At 49.6% G+C, this 23,635-nt stretch overlaps 1 protein-coding gene across 2 annotated transcripts; it reads left to right on the top strand.

The window, feature by feature from the left end:
* The first annotated feature begins 239 nt into the window (after nt 1-239).
* C5H7orf25 (chromosome 5 C7orf25 homolog) lies at nt 240-22,959 on the top strand. Of its 2 annotated transcripts, XM_040432290.1 has the most exons (3): nt 255-316; nt 3,642-3,701; nt 21,528-22,959. In XM_040432290.1, the coding sequence occupies exon 3, from the start codon at nt 21,544-21,546 to the stop codon at nt 22,816-22,818; it is 1,275 nt and encodes a 424-aa protein (XP_040288224.1). In that variant the 5' UTR covers nt 255-316; nt 3,642-3,701; nt 21,528-21,543; the 3' UTR covers nt 22,819-22,959. The 2 variants fall into 2 exon arrangements, with proteins under 2 accessions (XP_040288223.1, XP_040288224.1); XM_040432289.1 differs by lacking the exon at nt 3,642-3,701 and having other exon boundaries at nt 240-316.
* Nucleotides 22,960-23,635: the final 676 nt, after the last annotated feature.

Below are 23,635 nucleotides of genomic sequence, written 5' to 3' on the forward strand. Positions count from 1 at the left end.
GGCAATTGGGCACCCATTAAAGCCCCTCGGGTAGCATTTCATAGTAGTCAGTGTAAAACCCCAATAACCAGAAGCGAAGGACTCTAATCTGAGTCGTTCCCGAACTTCCCGCCTTTTCTACGCTACGCTCACGCCTCTACCACATCCCGCAGGCAGGGGGCGCAGCTGCTACTGAGCACTGAATTCCAATACACGGAGCCCGGCAACGAACTCCGCCCACGTAGTGCCGCTCCCGACAGGCAGAGCGCTGGTTGCGCATGCGCACGAGTTGTCCAGACGCTAGCGGTGTAGACCCGGCTACTACTGTGCAGCGCAGGTGAGGAAAGTTTGTCCACTGGGGCAGCTTGTTGTGATATGGCGGTCTTTCTTGGGAGTGAAGGTAAAGCCGCTGTACAATGTTTGAGGTTTCCTGTATTAGTGCACGGACTCCTCTGGTGTAGCCATGTGGCAAGCCCAGCTCTGCTGTATGCACCACTGCTCCCATTACAGGGGTATATCAGACAGGTGGCATAATGGTATGGTGCACTATGTGTCCCCAGATGTCAGCTCTCCCTACACGGTCACCTGGTGGGTGGGCCTGTGAATTGTCATCCCTCAACGTACAATATTGCTTGGGAATCTGAGAGGTGGATCCAGGAGGCCTGATAAGAGCGCCAGGTGGCTGGGAGCTGCTGTGCCTCCTCCCGCGGTGCACTGTGGGAACAGCTACCGGGTAAAGGGGTTAGGAATAGCTAATCAATGTAGCAATGCAACTTCTGCTCACTTTTCATTGTTTTTTTCTATACTCACATTATCTGGAGGACTTCTGTAGGCAGCAACTTGTCACATGAGACAGTCGAGCACCTGCATATCCCAGGAGTGCATTGCAGTTAGGTTCGTAGACACTATTAGGGCTCTTTCACACTTGCGCTTTTGTTTTCCGGCATAGAGTTCCGTCGTCGGGGCTCTATGCCGGAAAAATCCTGATCAGGATTATCCCCATGCATTCTGAATGGAGAGAAATCCGTTCAGGATGTCTTCAGTTCAGGACCGGAACGTTTTTTGGCTGGAGAAAATACCGCAGCATGCTGCGCTTTTTGCTCCGGTCAAAAATCCTGAACACTTGCCGCATCGACGGATCCGGAATAATAGCCCATTGAAATGTATTATTCCGGATCCGTCCTAACATCTTCAGTTGTTACGACGGATCCGGAAGTTGCGTCTGCGCCAGGAAGTAGGAAGGACTTGGCTGGCGCGAAAAGAGACCAATCCGGAAATCCTGAAGCCAACATAAACGGTTTTTTTCCGGATCCGTAGTAAAAAAACGTTGATGTTGGCTTCAGGATTTCCGGATCAGTCTCTTACCAAAAAAGCTGGAAAGACGCATCCGGAAAGAAAAAATTATGCGTTCTTACGCGTTTTTCCGGATCAGGGGTGTAATTCCGGCAAATGGAGTACACGACGGATCCGGACAACGCAAGTGTGAAAGAGCCCTAAGTGGGGCATTATATCTGACACTGATGGAGGGCATTGGTAGGTACTATTAGTGGGGCATTGTGGCTGACACTGATGGAGGGCATTGGTAGACACGATTAGGCTACTTTCACACTAGCGTTCGGGTGTCCGCTCGTGCGCACCGTTTGAAGGGGCTCACGAGCGGCCCCGAACGCATCCGTCTGGCCCCAATGCATTCTCAGTGGAGGCGGATCCACTGAGAATGCATCCGCCTGCCAGCGTTCAGCCTCCGCTCCGCTCAGTGAGCGGACACCTGAACGCTGCTTGCAGCGTTCGGGTGTCCGCCTGGCCGTGCGGAGGCGAGCGGATCCGTCCAGACTTACAATGTAAGTCAATGGGGACGGATCCGCTTGAAGATGACACAATATGGCTCAATCTTCAAGCGGATCCGTTCCCCATTGACTTTCAATGTAAAGTCTGAACGGATCCGCTCAGACAACTTTCACACTTAGAAAATTTTCTAAGTTTTAATGCAGACGGATCCGTTCTGAACGGATGCGAACGCCTGCATTATCGGAGCGGATCCGTCTGATGAAACATCAGACGGATCCGCTCCGAACGCTAGTGTGAAAGTAGCCTTAGTGGGGCATAGTGGCTGACACTGATGGAGGGCATTGGTAGACACTATTAGTGGGGCATTATGGCTGGCATTGGTAGGCACTATTAGTGGGGCATTGTGGCTGACACTGATGGAGGGCATTGGTAGACACTATTAGTGGGGCATTGTGGCTGACACTGGAGGGCATTGGTAGGCACTATTAGTGGGGCATTATGGCTGACACTGATGGAGGGCATTGGTAGGTACTATTAGTGGGGCATTATGGCTGACACTGATGGAGGGCATTGGTAGGTACTATTAGTGGGGCATTGTGGCTGACACTGGAGGGCATTGTTAGGTACTATTAGTGGGGCATTGTGGCTGACTCTGGAGGGCATTGGTAGGTACTATTAGTGGGGCATTATGGCTGACACTGATGGAGGGCATTGGTAGGTACTATTAGTGGGGCATTGTGGCTGACACTGGAGGGCATTGGTAGGTACTATTAGTGGGGCATTGTGGCTGACACTGGAGGGCATTGGTAGGTACTATTAGTGGGGCATTGTGGCTGACACTGATGGAGGGCATTGGTAGGCACTATTAGTGGAGCATTATGGCTGACACTGATGGAGGGCATTGGTAGGTACTATTAGTGGGGCATTGTGCCTGACACTGGAGAGCATTGGTAGGTACTATTAGAGGGGCATTGTGGCTGACACTGTGATGGAGGGTATTGGTAGGTACTATTAGTGGGGCATTGTGGCTGACACAAGTGGAGGGCAGAGGTGCATTGGCATAGATGGATCATACATTATGACTGACACTTAGTGCAGCCTGCCTGCTACTGTGTACAACGGTCCTGTAGGGGGTTTCATCCATTCAGCATTCCCGCAAGAAACAATTGTGCTGATTGGCTGATGGAGACCACCTGATGCGAACGCCAATATTACTTTTTTTATTGTGCTTTTGGGATGTGGAATTAGCCATTTTTACATGCAATTTGTTTTTTTTAAGCTGTCCACCATATGTAAATTTGATTATTTTTCATTAACTTTTTTTTTTTTTTTCTTTTACTGCAAGTTTTTAAGTCCCAGTAGTAGACTTGGACCTGTAGTCTTCTGATCACTCATATAATGCACTGCCGAATAGGCTTCTGTACATAGCAGGCTTTGGGGCCATTGTTAGATCAGTTGCTGCCATGAATACCGCTCAACACCCTGAGATCACATCGCTGGGGTGGCTAATGGGTGGGACAGGGAGGCCCTTTGCTCTCTCTAACCACTTAGATGAAGCAGTCAGCCTTTATTGTGGCATTTAAGGGGTTAAACTGCTGGGATCAGAGTTATCTTTAATCCCTTCTGTTAGAGCATGTTGCCAGCTGTATAGTACAGCTGACACCCATAAGTGATGGCGTGGGCACGGCTTCTGAGCCTGCGCCATAACAGTACATCAGCTCTTTCTAAAGAAGGAAAAAGCTGTGCCACCAGTGGGAAGGTGGCTGTCATTCTGCATGTAGCGGTATTTTTCGGCCAAAGCCCAGCATATAGCCTTACTGTTAGCTTCGATGTCTCTCTAGCGCTGCAGCTCAATGCTCCTCTTCTTTTCGTAGACTTGGGCAGCTGTAATCTGATTCATCAGTGAGTTGAGAGCCCATCTTTAGTCTGTGAAGGTACGTTTGGCTCAGAATTCAGAGTGCATGTTACTTTAGGAGAAGAGCTTGATAGTGGTGTAGAAAGAGATATTTTTCTCAAATAAGATATATTACAAAGTTTCTTTTGTCTGTACTGTTGATTTAGTTAGTCTGACAGCTGTCCCGTACTCAAATGATGTTGGCCTGGAACTCCAAGCCTTATAAATCACTGTAATAATGAGAGTTCAGCTCAAATGAGTCGCGGTTGGTCCAGGAGATGCGGCCATCACACAAACCATGTTGCATTGACTGAATACACCCGTCTGAACGCGGCCTTGTGCGACGTTTGTTGATAGTTTAGTGACGAGGGACGAGTAAATCGATTTGCAGCATGAACCAGAGTTCTTCACCTGTGAGGGGCTGTCACTGCTGGTGAAGAAACTCCTCTGCCGCTTGATTGATAGCAAGTGCAGAGGCTCTGCTTCCGCTTCCAGAGCAGCCACTATTCATGCGCCTATACCCAGAAGTGTAGCAGTGCCGGTGCATGTACTGTTGCTGCTGTGGTAATGGAAGCAGATCCCCCTACTCGTGGTGCTGCTACTCTCAGCAGCACCACAAGTGCGACATTGTCAAGGATTGCAAGATGTCTGGCTCTGTCAAACAAGTGGCAGGGGGAGATTCTTCATCAGTGGGCACAGCCCCTCCCTGGTCAAGAACTCTTGTTAATGAGACAAATCAATTCGCTCATCCCTGTTAGTGACCATTAAAGGGGTTGTGTCACCTCAGACATCACTTGGATATGCCACCAAGGTCAGATAGGTGTTGGGACGCATCCCTATTTCTAGAATGGGGCCCCGAAAGTGAAGGAGAGCACACTCCCTTGCGTTCCATTATACCACTTCTATGGGAATTCTGAAAACAGCCGAGCGAGCGCACCTCGTAAGCGCAGCCACTTGTTATGGGTCTGCCAGAAGTATCCAAACCAGAGCTCAGCTATTTTTGGTACTCCCATAGAAATTAATATAGGGCCGCTGTGCATGCACAATACGCCCTTGTTTGCTTTGGGAGCCCAGTTGTTGGGATAGCAACCGCATCTCTCTGACATTGCTGCCTATCCTAGTGATATTCCACCAGCGTGTGCAGTGAGACAATTCTTTAAACTTGTAAATATAGCTTAACCACTTCCAGACCGGGCCATTTACCCCTTTCCTCACCAGGCCTAATTTTGCAAATCTGACATGTCGCTTTATGTGGTAATAGCTTTGGAGCTTTTATTTATCCAAGCCATTTTGAGATTGTTTTCTCGTGACACATTGTACTTTATGATAGTCATAAATTTGAGTCAATATATTTCATCTTTAGGGTACTTTCATACTAGCGGCAAGGAACTCCAGCAGGCGGTTCCGGCGGGTGAACAGCCTGTCGGATCCGTGCTGCCGCTAATGCACGCTTGCCCCCCCAGACTACCACTCCGGCCCCATTGACTATAATAGGGGTGGGCTGGAGTTCCGGCGGCAGCACGGCAAACATGCCGAGAGGCGGGAGGAATAAAACTACGGCATGTCGTAGTTTTTTTCCGCCTGTCTCTCTGCATGTTTGCCGTGCTGCCACCAGAACTCCAGCCCACCCCTATTATAGTCATTGGGGCCGAAGTGGTAGTCTGGGGGGCAAGCGTGCATTAGCGGCAGCACGGATCCGACAGGCTGTTCACCCGCCGGAACAGCCTGCTGGAGTTCCTTGCCGCTAGTATGAAACTAGCCTAATTTATGAAGAAAATCCCAAATTTACAATTTTTTTTTAAACATTTTCAAAATTTAAATTTCTCTGCTTTTAAAACAGTCATACCTCATAAAATATTTATTACTTAACATTCCCCATATGTCTACTTTATGTTGGCATCATTTTGTAAATGTCATTTTATTTTTTGAGGACGTTAGAAGGCTTAGAATTTTAAAAGCAATTCTTTAAATTTTTAACACATTTTTTCAAAACCCACTTTTTAAGGACCAGTTCAGGTCTGAAGTCACTTTGTGTGGCTTACATAGTGGAAACCCCCCCCCCCCCATAAATTACCCCATTGTAGAAACTACTCCCCTCAAGTTACTCAAAACTGATTTTACAAACTTTGTTAACCCTTTAGGTGTTCCACAAGAATTAAAGTAAAATGGAGATCAAATTTAAAAATTTCACTTTTTTGTCAGATTCTCCCTTTCAATCAATTTTTTTCTTTAAAGGGTTTCTACCACCAGAAATACTGTTATGTAGCTGACTGACATTAGCGATGCGCTAATGTCAGCACTACATAACAGTATGTTTCTGACATTTGTCCCTGCAGCCGTTTTTGTAAAAAAAAAATGCACTTTTATAATATGCTAATGAGCCTCTAGGTGCTATGTGGGCGTAAAATCAGCACCTAGAGGCTCCGTCCACTCACCCTTTATCCCGCCCAGGTCCCCTGTTCTGCCCGCCCCGCTCGTCTTGATTGATGCCACGGTCCACCGCATCGTTGACGAAATCCCGCACCTGCGCCGTTCACTTCTGTCTTCGGCGCAGGGGCAGTGAGTGAAGGCCGCTCTCCTGATGTCGGCTTCCTCACTGTGACGTAGTCGGCGCAGGCGCAGTGAGGAATCCGGCAATTATGAGATGTGGAAACTACTGCTAGATCTCTGGAATCGGAGGAAAGTAGTGTGTACAGGAGATTCCTCTTTAACCCAGAGGATATCAACGAATTGATCCGAACCATCAGGGCCACTATTAGGATGGCGATCCCTAAGAGGTCCAAGTCAGTCCAAGAGGAGATTTTCGCAGGTTTAGGGGAGAAGCACAAGTCGGTGGTCCCGGACAATGTCCAGAAGATGATACGGGCAGAACGGGATAAGCTGGAGAAGGGTTCCTTTATCCCACGGGGTCTTAAGAGGCGATACCCCAGACTGTGCCGATTGGGAAGCCATTCCCAGGGTTGACGCTCCCGTTGCCAAGGTGGCAAAACAGACGGTCCTACCATTTGAGGACGCGGCGCAGCTCAAGGACCCTCTAGATAGGAAAGCCGAGAGCCTGCTCAAGAAGACATGGGAGGCTACAGCAGCTCTCTTAAAACCGGGGGTAGCAGCAACGTGCGTGGCTCGTACACTCGCCATGTGGCTTGAACAACTAGAGCACCATATAGAGAATAAGGCTCCTTGGGAGGAGATCCTGGACAGTCTTCCTCTTTTAAAGAAGGCCGCCTTCTTCCTTGCTGATGCCGCCGCAGAATCGGTTAGACTATCTGCCCGCACGGTGGTCCTTTCCAATACTACCAGACGGGTACTGTGGCTTAAGGCTTGGTCGGGCAATACCGTCTCAAAGAACAGGCTGATATCTCTACCCTTTCACGGTCAGTATGTGTTCGGGTCCGACCTGGACAAGATCCTTGAGAACGCCACGGACCGTAAGAGGGGCTTTCCAGAGGACAAATCCAAGTCCAGGAGACAGTTTTTCTCGCCCATATTCCTTGGGGGACACAGGAAACCATGGGTATAGCTCTGCTCCCTAGGAGGCGTGACACTAAGTGAAAGCTGTAAGCCCCTCCTCCATCAGCTATACCCCTCAGCCTGGAGAAGAGACTGAATCCTCTCTACGTCCGATCCTGAAGCTGTTCATCCCCGTGCCGGCTGCCTCTCCTCCACAGCCTCCTTCAGTCTGCTTCCCTTGCTGCTGCCGCTTGCAGGGTCTGGTAGGACTGTTAACCCCCTCCGTGCCAGTACTGTTGTTGGGTGTAATCTCCGTTCCTTTTGCCCTGGGGTCTCCCATAAGGCAACATTTTTTTCCACCATGTCAGACCCTTCTGCAGCTGCCAAGCCTTGGTACCATGCCTGTACTGCTTGTAGGGAACCCTTTCCCCGGGGGCAGTCTGATCCGCACTGTCCTGCATGCCGAGCTCCACCGCAGCCTCAGTCGCCCGCTGTGTCGCTCCCTGCTTCCTCTGACCCGCCTGACTGGGCTAGATCCCTGTCCCAGGCCGTGGAAAGCCTCACTCATGTCGTGGGCCGCCTGATAGACAGGCCACCTACCCCGCAGGACGCTACTTTTACTGTCGCGCCCTCCGGGTCCACCGCTTCTGCCGCTGCAGCGGGTTCACTCCCTCTTAGTGACCCCTCCCGAGCTAGGCACTCTCAGAAGCGTCTTAGAGTAGAGCGAGCCTCCTCCTCGGATGCCTCCCTCTCCCCGCCACGCGTGCGCACCCAGACGAGCCTCTCCTCTCCAAAGGATTCGCTCTCTGAAGGTGAATTGGCGGTTTCAGATTTGGAAATGGACTCGGCCCTGCCGTCCAAGCTAGCCTCAGCGATGAGTCAACTCATCTCGGATATTCGTGACACCTTTAAGGTGCAGGATGACCCCCCTAGCTCTGACGCAGCTAGCGTCTCCTTTATCAGACCCAGGCAGGCCTCAAAAGTCTTTCCAATCCACTCTGATTTCTCCTCCGTGGTGTCTAAGGCTTGGGCTCGCCCGGACGCCCGTTTTGTCAATCCCAAGAAGCTGGACATTTGCTATCCATTTCCAGCCGATGTCGTGGCCACCTGGTCGTCCCCACCCAAGGTGGACCCCCCTGTGGCCCGTCTGTCAAAAAACACGGCCATCCCTGTTCCCGACGGGTCCTCTCTTCAGTCAGCGGAGGACCGTCGCATGGAGACCCTTTCCAAGGGCATTTTTGCTGCCTCCGGTTCTGCTCTCAGACCGGTTTTTGCCTCTGCTTGGGCAGGTAAAGCAATCTCTGCTTGGGGTGCGCAGCTGGAACAGGAGTTGGACTCGGACGTCCCCATCCAGGACCTACGTTCCTTGGCCCAGCTTATTATTCGGGCCGGGAATTTTGTTTGTGAGGCCTCCCTTGATGCGGGAGCCCTTATTGCACGCTCCTCCGCCCTGGCGGTTTCCGTCAGGAGGGAGCTCTGGCTGAAAGTTTGGAAAGCGGACTCTGCCTCCAAACGTTCCTTGGCGGGGCTACCGTTTGCGGGTTCCCGCCTTTTCGGGGTCCGCCTAGACGAGCTTATTTCGGAGGCCACGGGTGGTAAAAGCACCCATCTCCCTCAACCCCAAGCCAGGGGCGCCCCCCGCGGACGCCCCGGTGCGTCTCGTTTTCGGTCCTCCCGCAGGACCTCTGGGGCTCCCCCCGCAGCTGCCGCTTCGGCCCCTCCCCAGGATAAACGTAGGAAGCCGTTTTTTCGGGCACAGCCCTCCTGGCGCAGGCCGCAGGCTGCCCGCACACCCGCAGCAAAGCAATCCTCTGCCTGAAGGCGCGCCCCCACCCACCCGGGTGGGGGGCCGGCTCCTCCTTTTCAGGGACATCTGGATGGCTCACATCTCCGACGCCTGGGCTCTCGAAATTGTGTCCTCAGGATACAAAATCGAATTTGCGTCTTTCCCTCCAGATCGGTTCTTTCGCTCCCGCCCCCCGCGGGACCCGAAAAGCGCGGCTGCGTTCTCCGCGGCTGTTCAAGCCTTACTGGACAGAGGGGTGATTACCCCCGTTCCTCTAGAGGAAAGGTTCCAAGGGTTCTATTCGAACCTCTTTGTAGTTCCCAAGAAGGGAGGTTCGGTGCGGCCCATTTTGGACCTCAAAAAGCTCAACCGTTTTCTCTTCCTTCGACGGTTTCGGATGGAGTCCCTCCGTTCCGCGGTGGCTTCCCTGGAGCAGGGAGATTTCATGTCTTCCATCGATATACAGGATGCCTACCTCCATGTTCCGGTAGCCCGGTGTCACCATCGCTTCCTCCGATTCGCCGTGGGGGACCTCCACTTCCAGTTTGTCGCCCTTCCCTTTGGGCTGGCAACAGCCCCCCGGGTGTTCATCAAGGTCCTGGCCCCGGTTTTGGCCTTACTCCGTTCCAGGGGTGTTTTTCTGCTACCGTACTTGGACGATATCCTCATCAAGGCTCCGTCCCTTTCCCAAGCGGTTGCCAGCGTGGATCTCACTCTAGAGACTCTGGCGAGATTCGGTTGGGTCATCAACTTCCCCAAGTCCTCCCTTCCTCCCGCCAGACAACTGGTCTTCCTGGGAATGCTTTTAGACACGGAAGCGGCGGAGGTACGTCTTCCCTCGGAAAAACGTCTGACCCTCCGTCGGGCGATTCAGGGTCTCCTTCTCCACCGTCGACCGTCCTTCCGCTTCTGCATGCGGGTCTTGGGGCAGATGGTTGCCTGCTTCGAGGCAATCCCATTTGCGCAGTTTCACTCCCGCCCTCTCCAACGGGCGATCCTCTCCTCCTGGGACAAATCGCCGGAGTCTCTGGATCATCCCTTCCATCTATCGCCTCCGGTACGGTCATCTCTCCGCTGGTGGTTGCAGTCCCCTCTTCTGGGCAGGTCCTTTCTGCCGATCAACTGGTTGGTGGTTACAACCGATGCCAGTCTCTTGGGCTGGGGAGGCGTGTTTCCTCCCCGATCCGTCCAGGGCATTTGGTCTCCATCGGAGTCCAAACTCTCGATCAATGTCCTGGAGCTGAGAGCGGCCCTTCTGTCTCTGCGACACTGGACTCATCTGCTGAAGGGTCATCCAGTTCGTGTGCAATCGGACAACGCCACGGCCGTGGCGTACATAAACCACCAGGGGGGCACTCGCAGCGTTGCAGCAATGCGGGAGGTCACCAGCATTCTCCGTTGGGCGGAAGCCCACGTCCCGGCCCTATCTGCAATTTTTATTCCAGGGGTGGACAATTGGGCGGCGGACTTCCTCAGTCGCACCACCGTCGACCCCGGCGAGTGGTCTCTTCACCCGGAGGTGTTCGAGGCCATTTGCCTTCGTTGGGGCATACCGGACGTGGACCTCATGGCCTCAAAATTCAATCACAAGGTCCCCGCATATCTGTCCAGGGCCAGGGATCCGGGAGCCTGCGGAGCCGACGCCCTCGTTCTTCCTTGGCGAGGCTTCGCGCGCCCATACATATTCCCTCCCATCCCTCTCCTGCCCAAGGTCCTTCGGAAGATAGCGGCGGAAGGCGTCTCGGTGATTCTGGTCGCTCCGGACTGGCCCCGCCGGTCTTGGTATGCCGACCTCATGCTGCTCCTGGCAGACGCGCCCTGGCCGCTGCCCGCCAGGGAAGATCTTCTCTCTCAGGGACCGATCTTCCACCCGCGTTTAGGGTCCCTACGTTTGACGGCGTGGTTGTTGAGACCACCGTCCTGACGCGTAGGGGTTTTTCTGCGGACGTCGTCCGCACCATGATCCGCGCCCGTAAGCCGTCCTCTTCTAGGATCTATTATAGGACCTGGAGGACCTTTTTGGGGTTCTGTGCCGATCTGGGGATTCCTCCGCTCCGCTTTTCTCTCCCCACCGTTTTGTCCTTCCTGCAGAGCGGACTGGCCCAAGGGCTGGCCCTTAGTTCTTTGAAGGGTCAGGTGTCTGCGCTGTCCATTTTGTTTCAGCGCCCACTGGCCCCCCTTGGTCCTGTCAAGACCTTCCTTCAGGGTGTGGCTCACGCGGTTCCCCCGTACCGTCCTCCGGTACCGCCCTGGGACCTGAACCTGGTTCTCTCAGCGCTCCAGGCTTCCCCTTTCGAGCCTCTGCGGACGGTTTCCTTGCGACTTCTGTCCTGCAAGGTTATTTTCCTTGTAGCCGTCACCTCTCTTCGGAGGGTGTCCGAATTGGCTGCACTCTCCTGTCTGGAACCTTTCCTAGTGTTCCACCAGGACAAGGTGGTTCTTCGTCCGGTCCCTTCCTTCCTTCCTAAGGTGGTCTCCGCCTTTCATCTGAACGAGGACATCGTTCTCCCCTCTTTGTGTCCTTCCCCTTCCCACCCGCGGGAGAGGGAGCTTCATCGCCTGGACGTTGTCAGGGCGCTCAAGGTTTACCTGGAGGTAACCAGCTCTTTCAGGCGTACTGACTCGCTCTTTGTGGTTCCGGAGGGGTCGCGCAGAGGGATGGCGGCATCCAAAGTTGCTATCGCCCGTTTTGTCAAGATGGCTGTTACTGAGTCTTATCTCGCCAAGGGCAAGGTTCCGCCCCTTGGTGTTACCGCTCACTCCACTAGAGCGGTCGGGGCTTCCTGGGCTCAGAGGAATCGGGCTTCTACGGAGCAGATTTGCAAGGCGGCCACTTGGTCCTCCTTGCACACCTTCACCAAGTTCTACAGGGTGCATACTCATGCGTCGGCTGACGCTGCTTTAGGCCGTCTGGTGTTGCAGGCGGCAGTTGATTGATGCCTCTGGTGTTGGTCTAGTTTGTTCTGGTCCCTCCCTTCTGGGACTGCTCTGGAACGTCCCATGGTTTCCTGTGTCCCCCAAGGAATATGGGCGAGAAAAGGAGACTTTTGTATTACTTACCAGTAAAGTCTCTTTCTCGCTCTTCCTTGGGGGACACAGCACCCGCCCTTCATTTGGGTTACAGTTGTGGTTCCGGCTTGGTTGCCCCCGTTGGGGCTCGACAGTTCTTTTTTCCGGTTGGTGGTTATCTTTCACTACTTGGACACGCAACTGGCAGTCTCTTCTCCAGGCTGAGGGGTATAGCTGATGGAGGAGGGGCTTACAGCTTTCACTTAGTGTCACGCCTCCTAGGGAGCAGAGCTATACCCATGGTTTCCTGTGTCCCCCAAGGAAGAGCGAGAAAGAGACTTTACTGGTAAGTAATACAAAAGTCTCCTTTTTCGGAGCCCCCAGCAGGATCCCAGGGCCGATAGAAGGAGCCGCGAGGGTCGCGGATTTACGAGAGGCGGGAGAGGAAAAAAAATTTTTCTCAATCCCAACAGGGGAGATCCCTCTTCGTCAAAACAATGACATCATCCCGGTCGGAGGAAGGATCAGCTCCTTTGTCGGGGTTTGGGAACAAACCATCATAGATCCATATATATTAGGCATCGTAGAACATGGCTACACTATAGAGCTGGATTCCCTTCCTCCGCAGAATTTCTTCCTGACCAAGCTCCCCAGGAGCCTCGAGTCTCCCTTATCCGAGGGCGTAAGAAACTTATTACGCCTGGGGGCAGTAGAAAGGGTCCCTGCCGAAGAATTGGGGAGGGGTCACTACTCCCCCTTATTCCTGGTCCGGAAATCGAATGGCAATTTTCGGACCATCATAAATGTAAAACCCCTGAACAAACATCACTTACCACAAGTTCAGGATGGAGACCGTCAAGTCAGCGGTGAAGCTCATCAAAAGAGGGGCTATGATGGCTACAATAGACCTCTTCGACGCATACTCCCATATCCCAATACAGGTCCGTTCCAGAAGATACCTGAGGTTCGCGGTGGGACAGCCCGCCACTATCAATTCAAGTGCCTCCCATTCGGCATATCATCGGCACCCCGCATATTCACCAAGGTTATGGCGGAGGTCGTAGCTTCCCTAAGCAAGGAGGGGATAATAATTGTCCCTTACCTGGACGACCTGCTAATAGTGGCAGAGACCTCAGATATCCTTAACAGGCACATCCAAGTGGTTCTCTTGCGCCTCCAGAACTTGGGCTGGTTAGTCAACCGGGTGAAGTCCGACCTGCTCCCAGACCATCGGAAGATTTTCCTGGGTATCCTCTTGGATTCGACTCTTCAAAGATCCGCTCTCCCCCCGCTAAAGATACAAAAGCTGAAGTCAAGGGTCCTCCACTTCACCAAGCAGTCCTGTTGCTCAATAAGGCAGGGCATGGAAATGCTGGGCCATCTCACTTCCTGCATTCCTGCGGTAGCCTGGGCCCAATTCCATATGAGACCCTTACAGAAGCTGGTCCTAAGTCAATGGAACAGGTCTCAATCATCCCTGGACCTAAGGTTGTCAGTGTCCCAGGAAGTAAAGGCTTCACTGGACTGGTGGCTCAAGACCAAGAACCTGGAAACGGGAGTTCCTTGGAGGCAGGAGTATGTGTTTTCCCTCACAACGGACGCCAGCTCCCGGGGCTGGGGGGGCCCTCACGGCTTCAGAGGCCTTTCAGGGGATCTGGTCTGAGGACCAGAGAAGGATGTCCTCCAACTACAGAGAACTCTGCGGCAGTACATCTGAAGGGATTCCTTAATCTCCAGGCAGATTACCTCAGTCGGCAAAGTCTGGATCCAGACAAATAGTCCTTGTCCCAGACCGCTTTCCAAAAGATTCGGGAGTCCCATCCTAGACCTTTTCGCCTCAGTGAAGAACCACAAGGTTCAGGATTTCTTCTCCATCAACCGAAGAGACCCATGCGTGGCAATAGATGCTTTTACCCAGAGCTGGACGTCGGGCCTAGTCTACGCCTTTTCCCCGATACCAGTAATTCCAAGAGTGCTCCAAAAGTTTGTCTGAAAGGTGCAGACTGATTCTGGTGGTCCCATTCTGGCTCAGAAGATCCCATCCGATTCCTGCCGGAGGAGGGCCTTCTAACCCAGGGTCCCATCCCGCACCCTAATACCAACCTCCTCAAGCTGTCCGCCTGGATTCTGAGCAATCCCTCCTTGTTAGGGTTAGGGCTCTCTGAAAGAGTAGTTAAGACCCTCTTACTCAGTAGTAAGTCCAACACCTCCAAAGCGTATCTCAAAGTTTGGAGGAAGTTCGCCTCCTGGGGCGCAGTCAGGTTCAACCAGTCCACCCCTATTATCCCTCCTATCCTGGAATTCCTCCAGGATGGGTTGATTTGGGCCTTGCTCCCAACACACTGCGAGTCCAGGTGTCGGCCTTGGGGGCCCTCTATAATACCAGCCTTTTATGAAGTCCCCTGGGTAGCAAGATTCCTCAAAGCAGCGGATTGACTAAATCCCTGAGTCAGGAACATGGTCGCACCGTGGAGCCTTAACACCGTCCTGTCAGGGCTGTCGGATGTACCGTTTGAGCTGCTTCTCTCCCGATCCATTAAGTGGCTCATTCTGAAAACCATCTTCCTAGTGGCCATATCCTCCGTTTGCGAGCATCAGGCCCTGTCCATACAGGAGCCTTTCCTCAGGGTGCTGGAGGACAAGCTCGTTTTCAAGTTAGACCCCTGTTTTCTTCCCAAAGTGGTCTCCTCCTTCCACAGTTCACAAGATATAGTTATCCCGTCTTTTTTTTCCTAACCCTAAAGACGAGCAGGAATCTAGATTCCACAATTTAGACGTTAGGTGTTCAGTTCTTCATTATTTACACGCCACAAAGGAGTGGTGTATCGACAAAAATTTATTTATCCAGTTTGCAGGTCCAAATAGGGGTAAGAAGGCAGCCAAGAGCTCTATATCCCGCTGGATTAGATGCACCATCTCCGAGGCCTATAAAGCTTCCGGTAAGGAGGTGCCTCCATCCCTTAGTCCACCTGGTTAGATCGGTCTCCACTTCCTGGGCTGAGAGAGCCTCTGCTTCGTTAGAACAATCTGCAGGGCGGCCACCTGGAAGAGGGCCCACACCTTTACCAAGCATAATAGGGTGGACGTATTTTCCGACGAGGACTTGGCCTTTGGACGTAAGGTCCTAGGTGCTGTAGCTCTCCCCCCCCCCCCCCCTTCCCCCCCTAAGTTACTTTGTTAGTTCTCAGTTTGTGCTGTCATGGAGATGATTGGGGAAATGAGTGTTACACTCACCGGTAATCTGGTTTCCTTGAAGTCTCCATGACAGCACACTTTTGTCCCGCCCTTGTTTTCTTTGTCAATAGACTAAATTGACTAGTTATGTTTTTTTTTTTTTTTTTTTTTTTTTACGGTGTTCATCTGTGGTTAGGTCATGTGATATTTTTATAGAGCTAGTTGTTACGGACGCGGCGATACCTAATATGTATACTTTTTATTTAATTTTTTCACTTTAACACAATAATAGCCTTTTTGAAACAAAAAATATGTTTTAATGTCTCCATGTTCTGAGAGCTATAGGTTTTTTTATTGAGCGATTTTCTTATATAGGGGCTAATTTTTTGCGGCTTGAGGTGACTGTTTTATTGGTATCATTTTGTGTGAGATATGCCTTTTTGATCACTTGGTATTGCATTTTTTGTGATGTAAGGTGACAAATTGCTTTTTTTGACCGTTTTTATTTTTATTATTTTATGGCGTTTATCGGACTGATCATGTGATATATTTATAGAGCCAGCCATCACGAAACTAGCAATACCAAATATGTCTATTTTATAAAAAAAATATATTTTTAACTTTTTATTTTTTAATTTTTTTTTATGTTTATCCAGGGAGTTGGGAAGGAATTTTTTCCCCCGTAAGTGGGGAAAATTGGCTTGTACCTTTTTTTTTTTTTGCTTTCTCTGGATCAACTTGCAGGATAACAGGCCGAACTGGATTGACAAATGTCTTTTTTCAGCCTTATATACTAGGGATCGACCGATTATCGGTTTTACCGATCTTATTGGCCGATATTCAGGATTATGAACGTTATCGGCATCTATTTTGCCGATATTCTGATAATGAATCGGGAACACGGATTGCGCTGCTGTCAGCGCTCTGTTCCCTCAGCAGCACAGGGGAGAAGGAAGCGGTGTCTCCCTCCCCCCTGTGCCACTGCTACCAATGAGAGGAGGGAGGACAAGAGGAGGGGAGGGGCCACTGCGCCACCAATGAAGATAACTCTCATGAATTCAAATACCGGAGGCGGGAGCTGGCTACAGAATCATATAGCCGGCTCCCAACCTCTGTGACAAGTAGCTGCGATCTGCACCTGAGGGGTTAACTACCGCAGATCGCAGCTACTTGTCATAGAGGTCGGGAGCCGGCTATGTGATTCTGCAGCCAGCTCCTGCCTCCTGTATATGAATGAATGAGAGAGGTATCTCATTGGTGGTGCAGTGTGCCCCCCCACCCAAGCCCCCCAGTATTAACCCCCTAGGGACCCATGATGTATTGGTACGGCATGGTTACCGAGTTCTTAAGGACCCATGACGTACCGGTATCGCGCTGCCTTCCATGCCATCGGGTCCCCATGCGGCTGTAAGCTGCCTTCCGGTGACGAGCCTGTAAGATCCAGCCCCCTGGATCTCGCAGGCTGGAAGCTGTATGAGTAATACACACAGTATTACTCATACAGCCAATGCATTCCAATACAGAAGTATTGGAATGCATTGTAATTAGACCCCCAAAAGTTCAAGTCCCAAAGTGGGACAAAAAAGAAAGTGAAAAAAAAAGTTTTCTCCCCAAAAAATTAAGTTTCAAGTAAAAATAAACAAAAACTTAATTTTCCCCAAATAAAGTTAAAAAATAGAGGAAAAAAAAGTATACGTATTAGGTATCGCCGCGTCCGTATCGACCGGCTCTATAAACATATCACATGACCTAACCCCTCAGATGAACACCGTAAAAAATAAAAACTGTGCTAAATAAACCATTTTGTCACCTTACATCACAAAAAGTACAACAGCAAGCGATCAAAAAGGCGTTTGCCCACCAAAATAGTACCAATCTAACCGTCACCTCATTCCGCAAAAAAATAAGCCCCTACCTGCGACAATCGCCCCAAAAATATAAAAACTATGGCTCAGAATATGGAGACACTAAAACATAATTTTTTTTTGTTTTAAAAAAGCTGTTGTGCAAAACTTACATAAAAAAATAATAAAGTATACATATTGGGTATCGCCGCGTTCGTATCGACCGGCTCTATAATAATTTTTTAAAATAAAAACTGTGCTAAATAAACATTTTTTGTCACCTTACATCACAAAAAGTGTAATAGCAAGCGATCAAAGTCACACGCACCCCAAAATAGTGCCAATAAAACCGTCATCTCATCCCGCAAAAATCATACCCTACCCAAGGTAATCGCCCAAAAACTGAAAAATGTAAAACTTACATAAATAAAAAAATCCGTGACAACCTGGTCTATAAAAATATCACATGATCTAACCTGTCAGATGAATGTTGTAAATAACAAAAAATAAAAACTGTGCCAAAACGGCTATTTCTTGTTATCTTGCCTCACAAAAAGTGTAATATAGAACAACCAAAAATCATATGTAGTTTATAGAATGGGGTCATTTTTGGGTGGTTTCTATTATGAAAGCCTCGCAAAGTGACTTCAGACCTGAACTGGTCCCTAAAAATTGGGTATTGGGATTTGCTTCTAAACTTCTAAGCCTTGTAACATCCCTAAAAAATAAAATATAATTCCCAAAATGATCCAAACATGAAGTAGACATATGGGGAATGTAAAGTAATAACTATTTTTGGAGGTATTAACTATGTATTATAGAAGTAGAGAAATTGAAACTTGGAAATTTGAAATTTTTTACAATTTTTTTATAAATAAAAATGAATTTTTTTACTTAATTTTACCAGTGTCATAAAGTACAATATGTGACGAAAAAACAATCTCAGAATGGCCTGGATAAGTCAAAGCGTTTTAAAGTTATCAGCAGTTAAATCCAGAAGGTGAAATAGGGCCGAGCCCTTAAGGGGTTAAATCATTGGTGGCAGTGGCCGCAGGGTCCCCTCCTCCTCCTCAGTGGAAGTTCTGATCGGAGCCCCAGCAGTGTAATCCTGGGGCTCCGATCAGTTACCATGGCAGCGAGGATGCTATTGAAGCCCTGGCTGCCATGGTAAGCTCCATGCTGCTGTGTGCACAGAGCAGCAGGGACAGTGTGAAGTCTATCAGGGTGAATAGGACAAGGGTTCTAGTCCCTAAGGGGGCTAATAGTGTAAAAATAAAGTAATATATTAATTATAAATGAAAAATAAAGATTTACAAAATAAAAAATACACGTTAACAATAAACATAATCATTTTCAGCAGATTTGTGTGGGAATTTTATTTATTTAAAAAAAAAATATGAATATCGGTATAAATTATCGGCCTGAAAGTTCATATATTATCGGTATCGGCCCTAAAAAATCTATATCGGTCGATCCCTATTATATACTATGTTATTTCATTAACTACCCCGACCCCGGCGGTCACTTGATCGCCGGGCCGGGACCGGAAGTGCATAGCTTATGTATACAGCAATTTAGAAGGCAGGGACACCTGAGAACTGTCACTGCCTTCACTCTGGGGTGCTCCCCCCCCGCTCTGCAGCTGCACAATTAGCGTGCAGCTGCCATCTCTGAATGGACGTTCTAAAACGTCCATTCAGAGATAAACAACCGCCCATAGGACTTTTATAGTCTATGGGCGGTCATGAAGTGGTAATAATTGTAAAATTAAAAATTCCTTTACACCTAGTGGCTTAAAGGGGGTTGTCTAGTAAACCCCATCACAAGTGACTTACTCCTGACGATGATGATCATTGCGATTATGGAATCTATCTTTTTGTCTTGATTTTGGGAGTTCCACCACCTTGTTTCAGAACAGTGTCTTCACTGACCGTACACTGCTCCCATCCAGAACATGGCCGCTGAAGGAGAGACATGTGACCAGACTCCTCCATCAGTGGCTTTCTTTGTGTAACTGTTAGGGGTGCACCGAAATGAAAATTCTGGTCCGAAACCGAAAATTCAGGATGCCCTAAACCGAAACTGCCTTTTTGCCCAAATACTTTTAAAATACTTATTTTTTAATGATTTTATTAATAATTCTTTTTCATGAATGAAATTCATCTGTGGGTGGCGCTGTTATGGAGAGGGGGATCTGTGGGTGGCGCTGTTATGGAGAGGGGGATCTGTGGGTGGCGCTGTTATGGAGAGGGGGATCTGTGGGTGGCGCTGTTATGGAGAGGGGGATCTGTGGGTGGCGCTGTTATGGAGAGGGGGATCTGTGGGTGGCGCTGTTATGGAGAGGGGGATCTGTGGGTGGCGCTGTTATGGAGAGGGGGATCTGTGGGTGGCGCTGTTATGGAGAGGGGGATCTGTGGGTGGCGCTGTTATGGAGAGGGGGATCTGTGGGTGGCGCTGTTATGGAGAGGGGGATCTGTGGGTGGCGCTGTTATGGAGAGGGGGATCTGTGGGTGGCGCTGTTATGGAGAGGGGGATCTGTGGGTGGCGCTGTTATGGAGAGGGGGATCTGTGGGTGGCGCTGTTATGGAGAGGGGGATCTGTGGGTGGCGCTGTTATGGAGAGGGGGATCTGTGCACTGTTATGGGCATAACAGTGCACAGATCCCTTTCCCCATAACAGTGCACAGATACCTTTCCCCATAACAGTGCACAGATACCTTTCCCCATAACAGTGCACAGATCCCTTTCCCCATAACAGTGCACAGATCCCTTTCCCCATAACAGTGCACAGATCCCTTTCCCCATAACAGTGCACAGATCCCTTTCCCCATAACAGTGCACAGATCCCCCCTCCCCATAGCAGTGCCATAGACCGATCCCCCTACCCATAACAGCCCCGGCCCTGCTGCTCACAGCATCACTCACTGCATCTTTTTATTTTACCTTACAATCGTGACGCTCCAGTAACAACTCTGCAGGCAGAGCGGAGGGCGGCGTAACGTCACTTACTCACGTGACGCACCTGCTCCGCCCACTTTATGAATGAAGGAGGCGGAGCAGGCGCGTCACGTGAGTAAGTGACGTTACGCCGGCCTCCGCTCTGCCTGCAGAGTTGTTAGTTACTGGAGCCTCACGATTGTAAGGTAAAATAAAGATGCAGTGACAAAGTAAACCGCCCGCCCGCAGATGGTGGGTGACAAATCCCACACCCCATATTTTCGGCCGATATGTAACAATATCGGCCGAAGTGGATTAGGTGCATTTTCGGCCGATATTTTCGGCTGCCGGAATTTCGGTGCACCCCTAGTAACTGTGCATCGCATTAGAAACTAGGGCATATGCAGTGTCGCATGTGGGGATAAATAATGTTAGTTTTGTAGTTTTGTTAAAGTTGTGGTAATACCAGTTTTATATTTTTTTTTTTTAGAGCATTTCTTAATGGAAAATGTTTTTTCCATTATGGGACTTGACCATGCGGCTACTTATTCGCTGATATACGTAATACACTGCAACACTGTATCCGATCAGGCCTTACCTCCAGCAAACATTAGGTCTTCATTAGGTTCATGGTAACCCATTGGCACCGGACAATTACGTCACTGTTTGGCCAGTGGGGTAACAGAGGAAGCCCCTATCTTAACTGCACTGGGTATTGACCACAGCAACTGCCTTAAATGCCTTGAATAACACGTTCGGATAATATTGGCACTTCTGAGCCCACACTATTCTCACAATATGCCCATAGAGTGGCAAGTGCACTTACAAGAAAATGCTTAAAATTCATGTTCCTTTCAAGTGTTAAAAAAAAAAAAAAAAAAAAAAAAAGGACAAAAAAAGGTTTGAAAAGGTTGACCAATTTGTTTGAATAGGTAGCAATATGCAATGACCTGTTGGTAATACAACTGTATGCCACATCGGAACTTAGCCTTGTGTGCTGCTGAAGATCCCCTGGTCCCCATCTATGGCTTGTGTAGACACCTCCGACTATGCGGCCATAGATTGCAAGGTGGCAGCAGTGATGCGAGTCACCCACGTTGCCACTTTCTGCATGGTTCCTGGATGGATCCTCTTCTACGCATGCGCTGAACAGTAAATTAACATGTTCAGGACAAGTGCAGAGGAGGATCTATCCAGCTACAGAGTAGTAATCAGTGATGTGGGTGTCTTGCATCACTGCTGCCATCTTGCAACTTATGGAGGAAGAGCTGCAGGTGTTTTACACAAGCCGTAGATGGGGACTAGAGGACTTTCTGCAGCACACCGAGGGTAGGTTGAACAATTGTCACAGTGTACACAATTTAAGGTGCAGCACTATAAGGGTGCATTCACACAACTGTGTGTTTTGCTGTCCACATCCGTGCAGCCTCACCGCAAATGATAGGACATGTTCTGTACTTTGCCACGACATGCAGACCACACATCTATTGAAGTCAATGGGTCCGCACCATGACGCGGCACGCACACGGCCAGTATCCGCGGTTTGAGGACACCATGTGAATGCTTCCTCAATCTTTTTTTTTTTGCTGCCGTTTGTAGACTACCAAATACAAGCCAGTGTGGAATTTACAGGCTTTGGTGTTAATCTTTTTCTTTTACTTTATTAGGAATAATGCTTCCAACATGTCCGTGGACTCGATGCTCTGTGATCGTATAGAAATTGCCAAAGAACTAATAAAGAGAGCAGAAGTCCTCTCAAGGTCTCGAGCTGGAGGCGTTGAAGGTGGAGCAAAACTATGCAGCAAACTGAGGGCAGAACTAAAGTTCTTACAAAAAGTGGAGGCAGGAAAAGTAGCGATTAAGGAGTCTCATTTAAAAAGCACTAATCTCACTCACCTACAAGCCATTATCGAGTCAGCCGAGAGCCTGGAAGATGTGGTCAGTGTTCTCCATGTCTTCAGCTACAATGACCAGTTTGGTGAAAAGCAAACACTGGTGGTCGATGTGGTTGCCAATGGTGGCCACACATGGATCAAAGCCATAGGGAGAAAGGCTGAGGCCCTCCATAACATATGGATTGGACGTGGCCAATATGGTGACAAAAGCGTCATTGAACAAGCGGAGGATTACCTGCAAGCAAGCCGCCAGCAGCCTGTGCAGTTTAGCAGTCCTCATATCATATTTGCCTTCTACAACAGTGTCTCCAAACCTATGGCTGAGAAGCTAAAGGAGATGGGGATATCTGTACGGGGGGATATCGTTGCTGTTAACTCATCTGTGGGGATTACTCAAGAAGAAAACGATCTAAGCTGTAGTGAATCGGACGTGGAGGAGGATGACTCAGAGCTTCTTCATATTGACGAGGTGGATAGGGAAAATATAGTTGCCAGCGTGGCTTTTCCCAGAGAGATCAAGGTTGAGGTCTGCAACCGCGTGAACTTAGACATCACGACATTAATTACTTACGTTTCTGCTCTCAGTCATGGCGGCTGCCATTTTATCTTTAAAGATAAGGTTTTGACAGAACAAGCAGCACAAGAAAGGCAAGAGAAAGTGTTACCTTTGCTGGACTCCTTTATGGAGGGCAAGGAGCTCTTTGCCTGTGAATGTGCCGTGCGGGATTTCCAGTCCATATTGGAGACTTTAGGAGGAGCACATGAGAGGGAACGAGCTGCATCACTCATACAGAGAATTAATGTAGTGCCTGATCAACCTTCTGTGCGTGCCTTAAAACTGTGCTCCAGCTCCAAAGTTAATAGCCGCTCTGTCTCCATATTTGGGACTGGGGACTCTTTAAGAGCGATCACGATGACTGCTAATAGTGGCTTTGTGAGAGCGGCCAATAACCAGGGGGTTAAATTCAGTGTGTTTATTCACCAACCTCGAGCTCTTACTGAGAGCAAAGAGTCTTCTGCAACGCCTATATTAAAGAATGATGTGGCGTCTGACCCGCACTAACCTCCGCCATTGTTTGTGTCAGGAACTCATCAGCCTGTTTGTCTTATTCCAAATCTTCTGCTAACATATCCCACAAGGTGGCTCCATGCAACTATCGTGTGCAGAAATTTGTTCAATAAATAGTTAATGCTAAGCACTTTAGCCACCCATGGTTGTGTTGTGTTTTACCTTGATTACAGGATAGGGTTTGTGCACCTGTGAGGGGGAGGTTGACCTTCCAGATCAGACCTGCTTCCTGGCGCAGGCTCCTGCTCTCCTGGGCTCTCTGGATGTAACTTCCTCTTTGACTTAGCTGCAGCCAATTGCTGGCCGCAGCGGTGACCTTGTTCCCATTGTGTCATGTGACAGTTTGTTATGATGCTAGGAGAGCAGGTCACTGCGGCCTGCAATTGGCTGCAGTAGCATCTAATGGAGTTTACGTCTAGAGTGTCCAGTGGAGCGAAGAAGCCTGCGCCAGGAAGCAGGTAAGTATGCTTCTCTTCAAATGTCTGCTCAGGAGGAGCCTCACTGGCCGCTTTATTCATGGATAAAATAACTGTTCCTGGCTGACCTGCAGTGTGACTGCTCCTCTGATGTGAACTTGCAGCATCATGATGATTTATGATGCACTGAATTCCAAAATGACAGTGAGTATGCTGTGGTCGCGCAATACAGTGACTACAGTTCAATAACCCCTCGAGAGACTGGAATTCACAGAGGAGCAGTGTTCTTTTCAGGGAAATACTGCTCCCACATGGAGCATGTTTCCCAGGCTGAATATGCTCTTCAGAAGCTGGCCATACTTCTGGTGGATGCTGTAGCATTTTGGTGGTCAGAT

This window comes from Bufo bufo, chromosome 5, assembly GCF_905171765.1.
Source record: "Bufo bufo chromosome 5, aBufBuf1.1, whole genome shotgun sequence".
In the NCBI taxonomy this organism is placed as follows: Eukaryota; Metazoa; Chordata; class Amphibia; order Anura; family Bufonidae; genus Bufo; species Bufo bufo.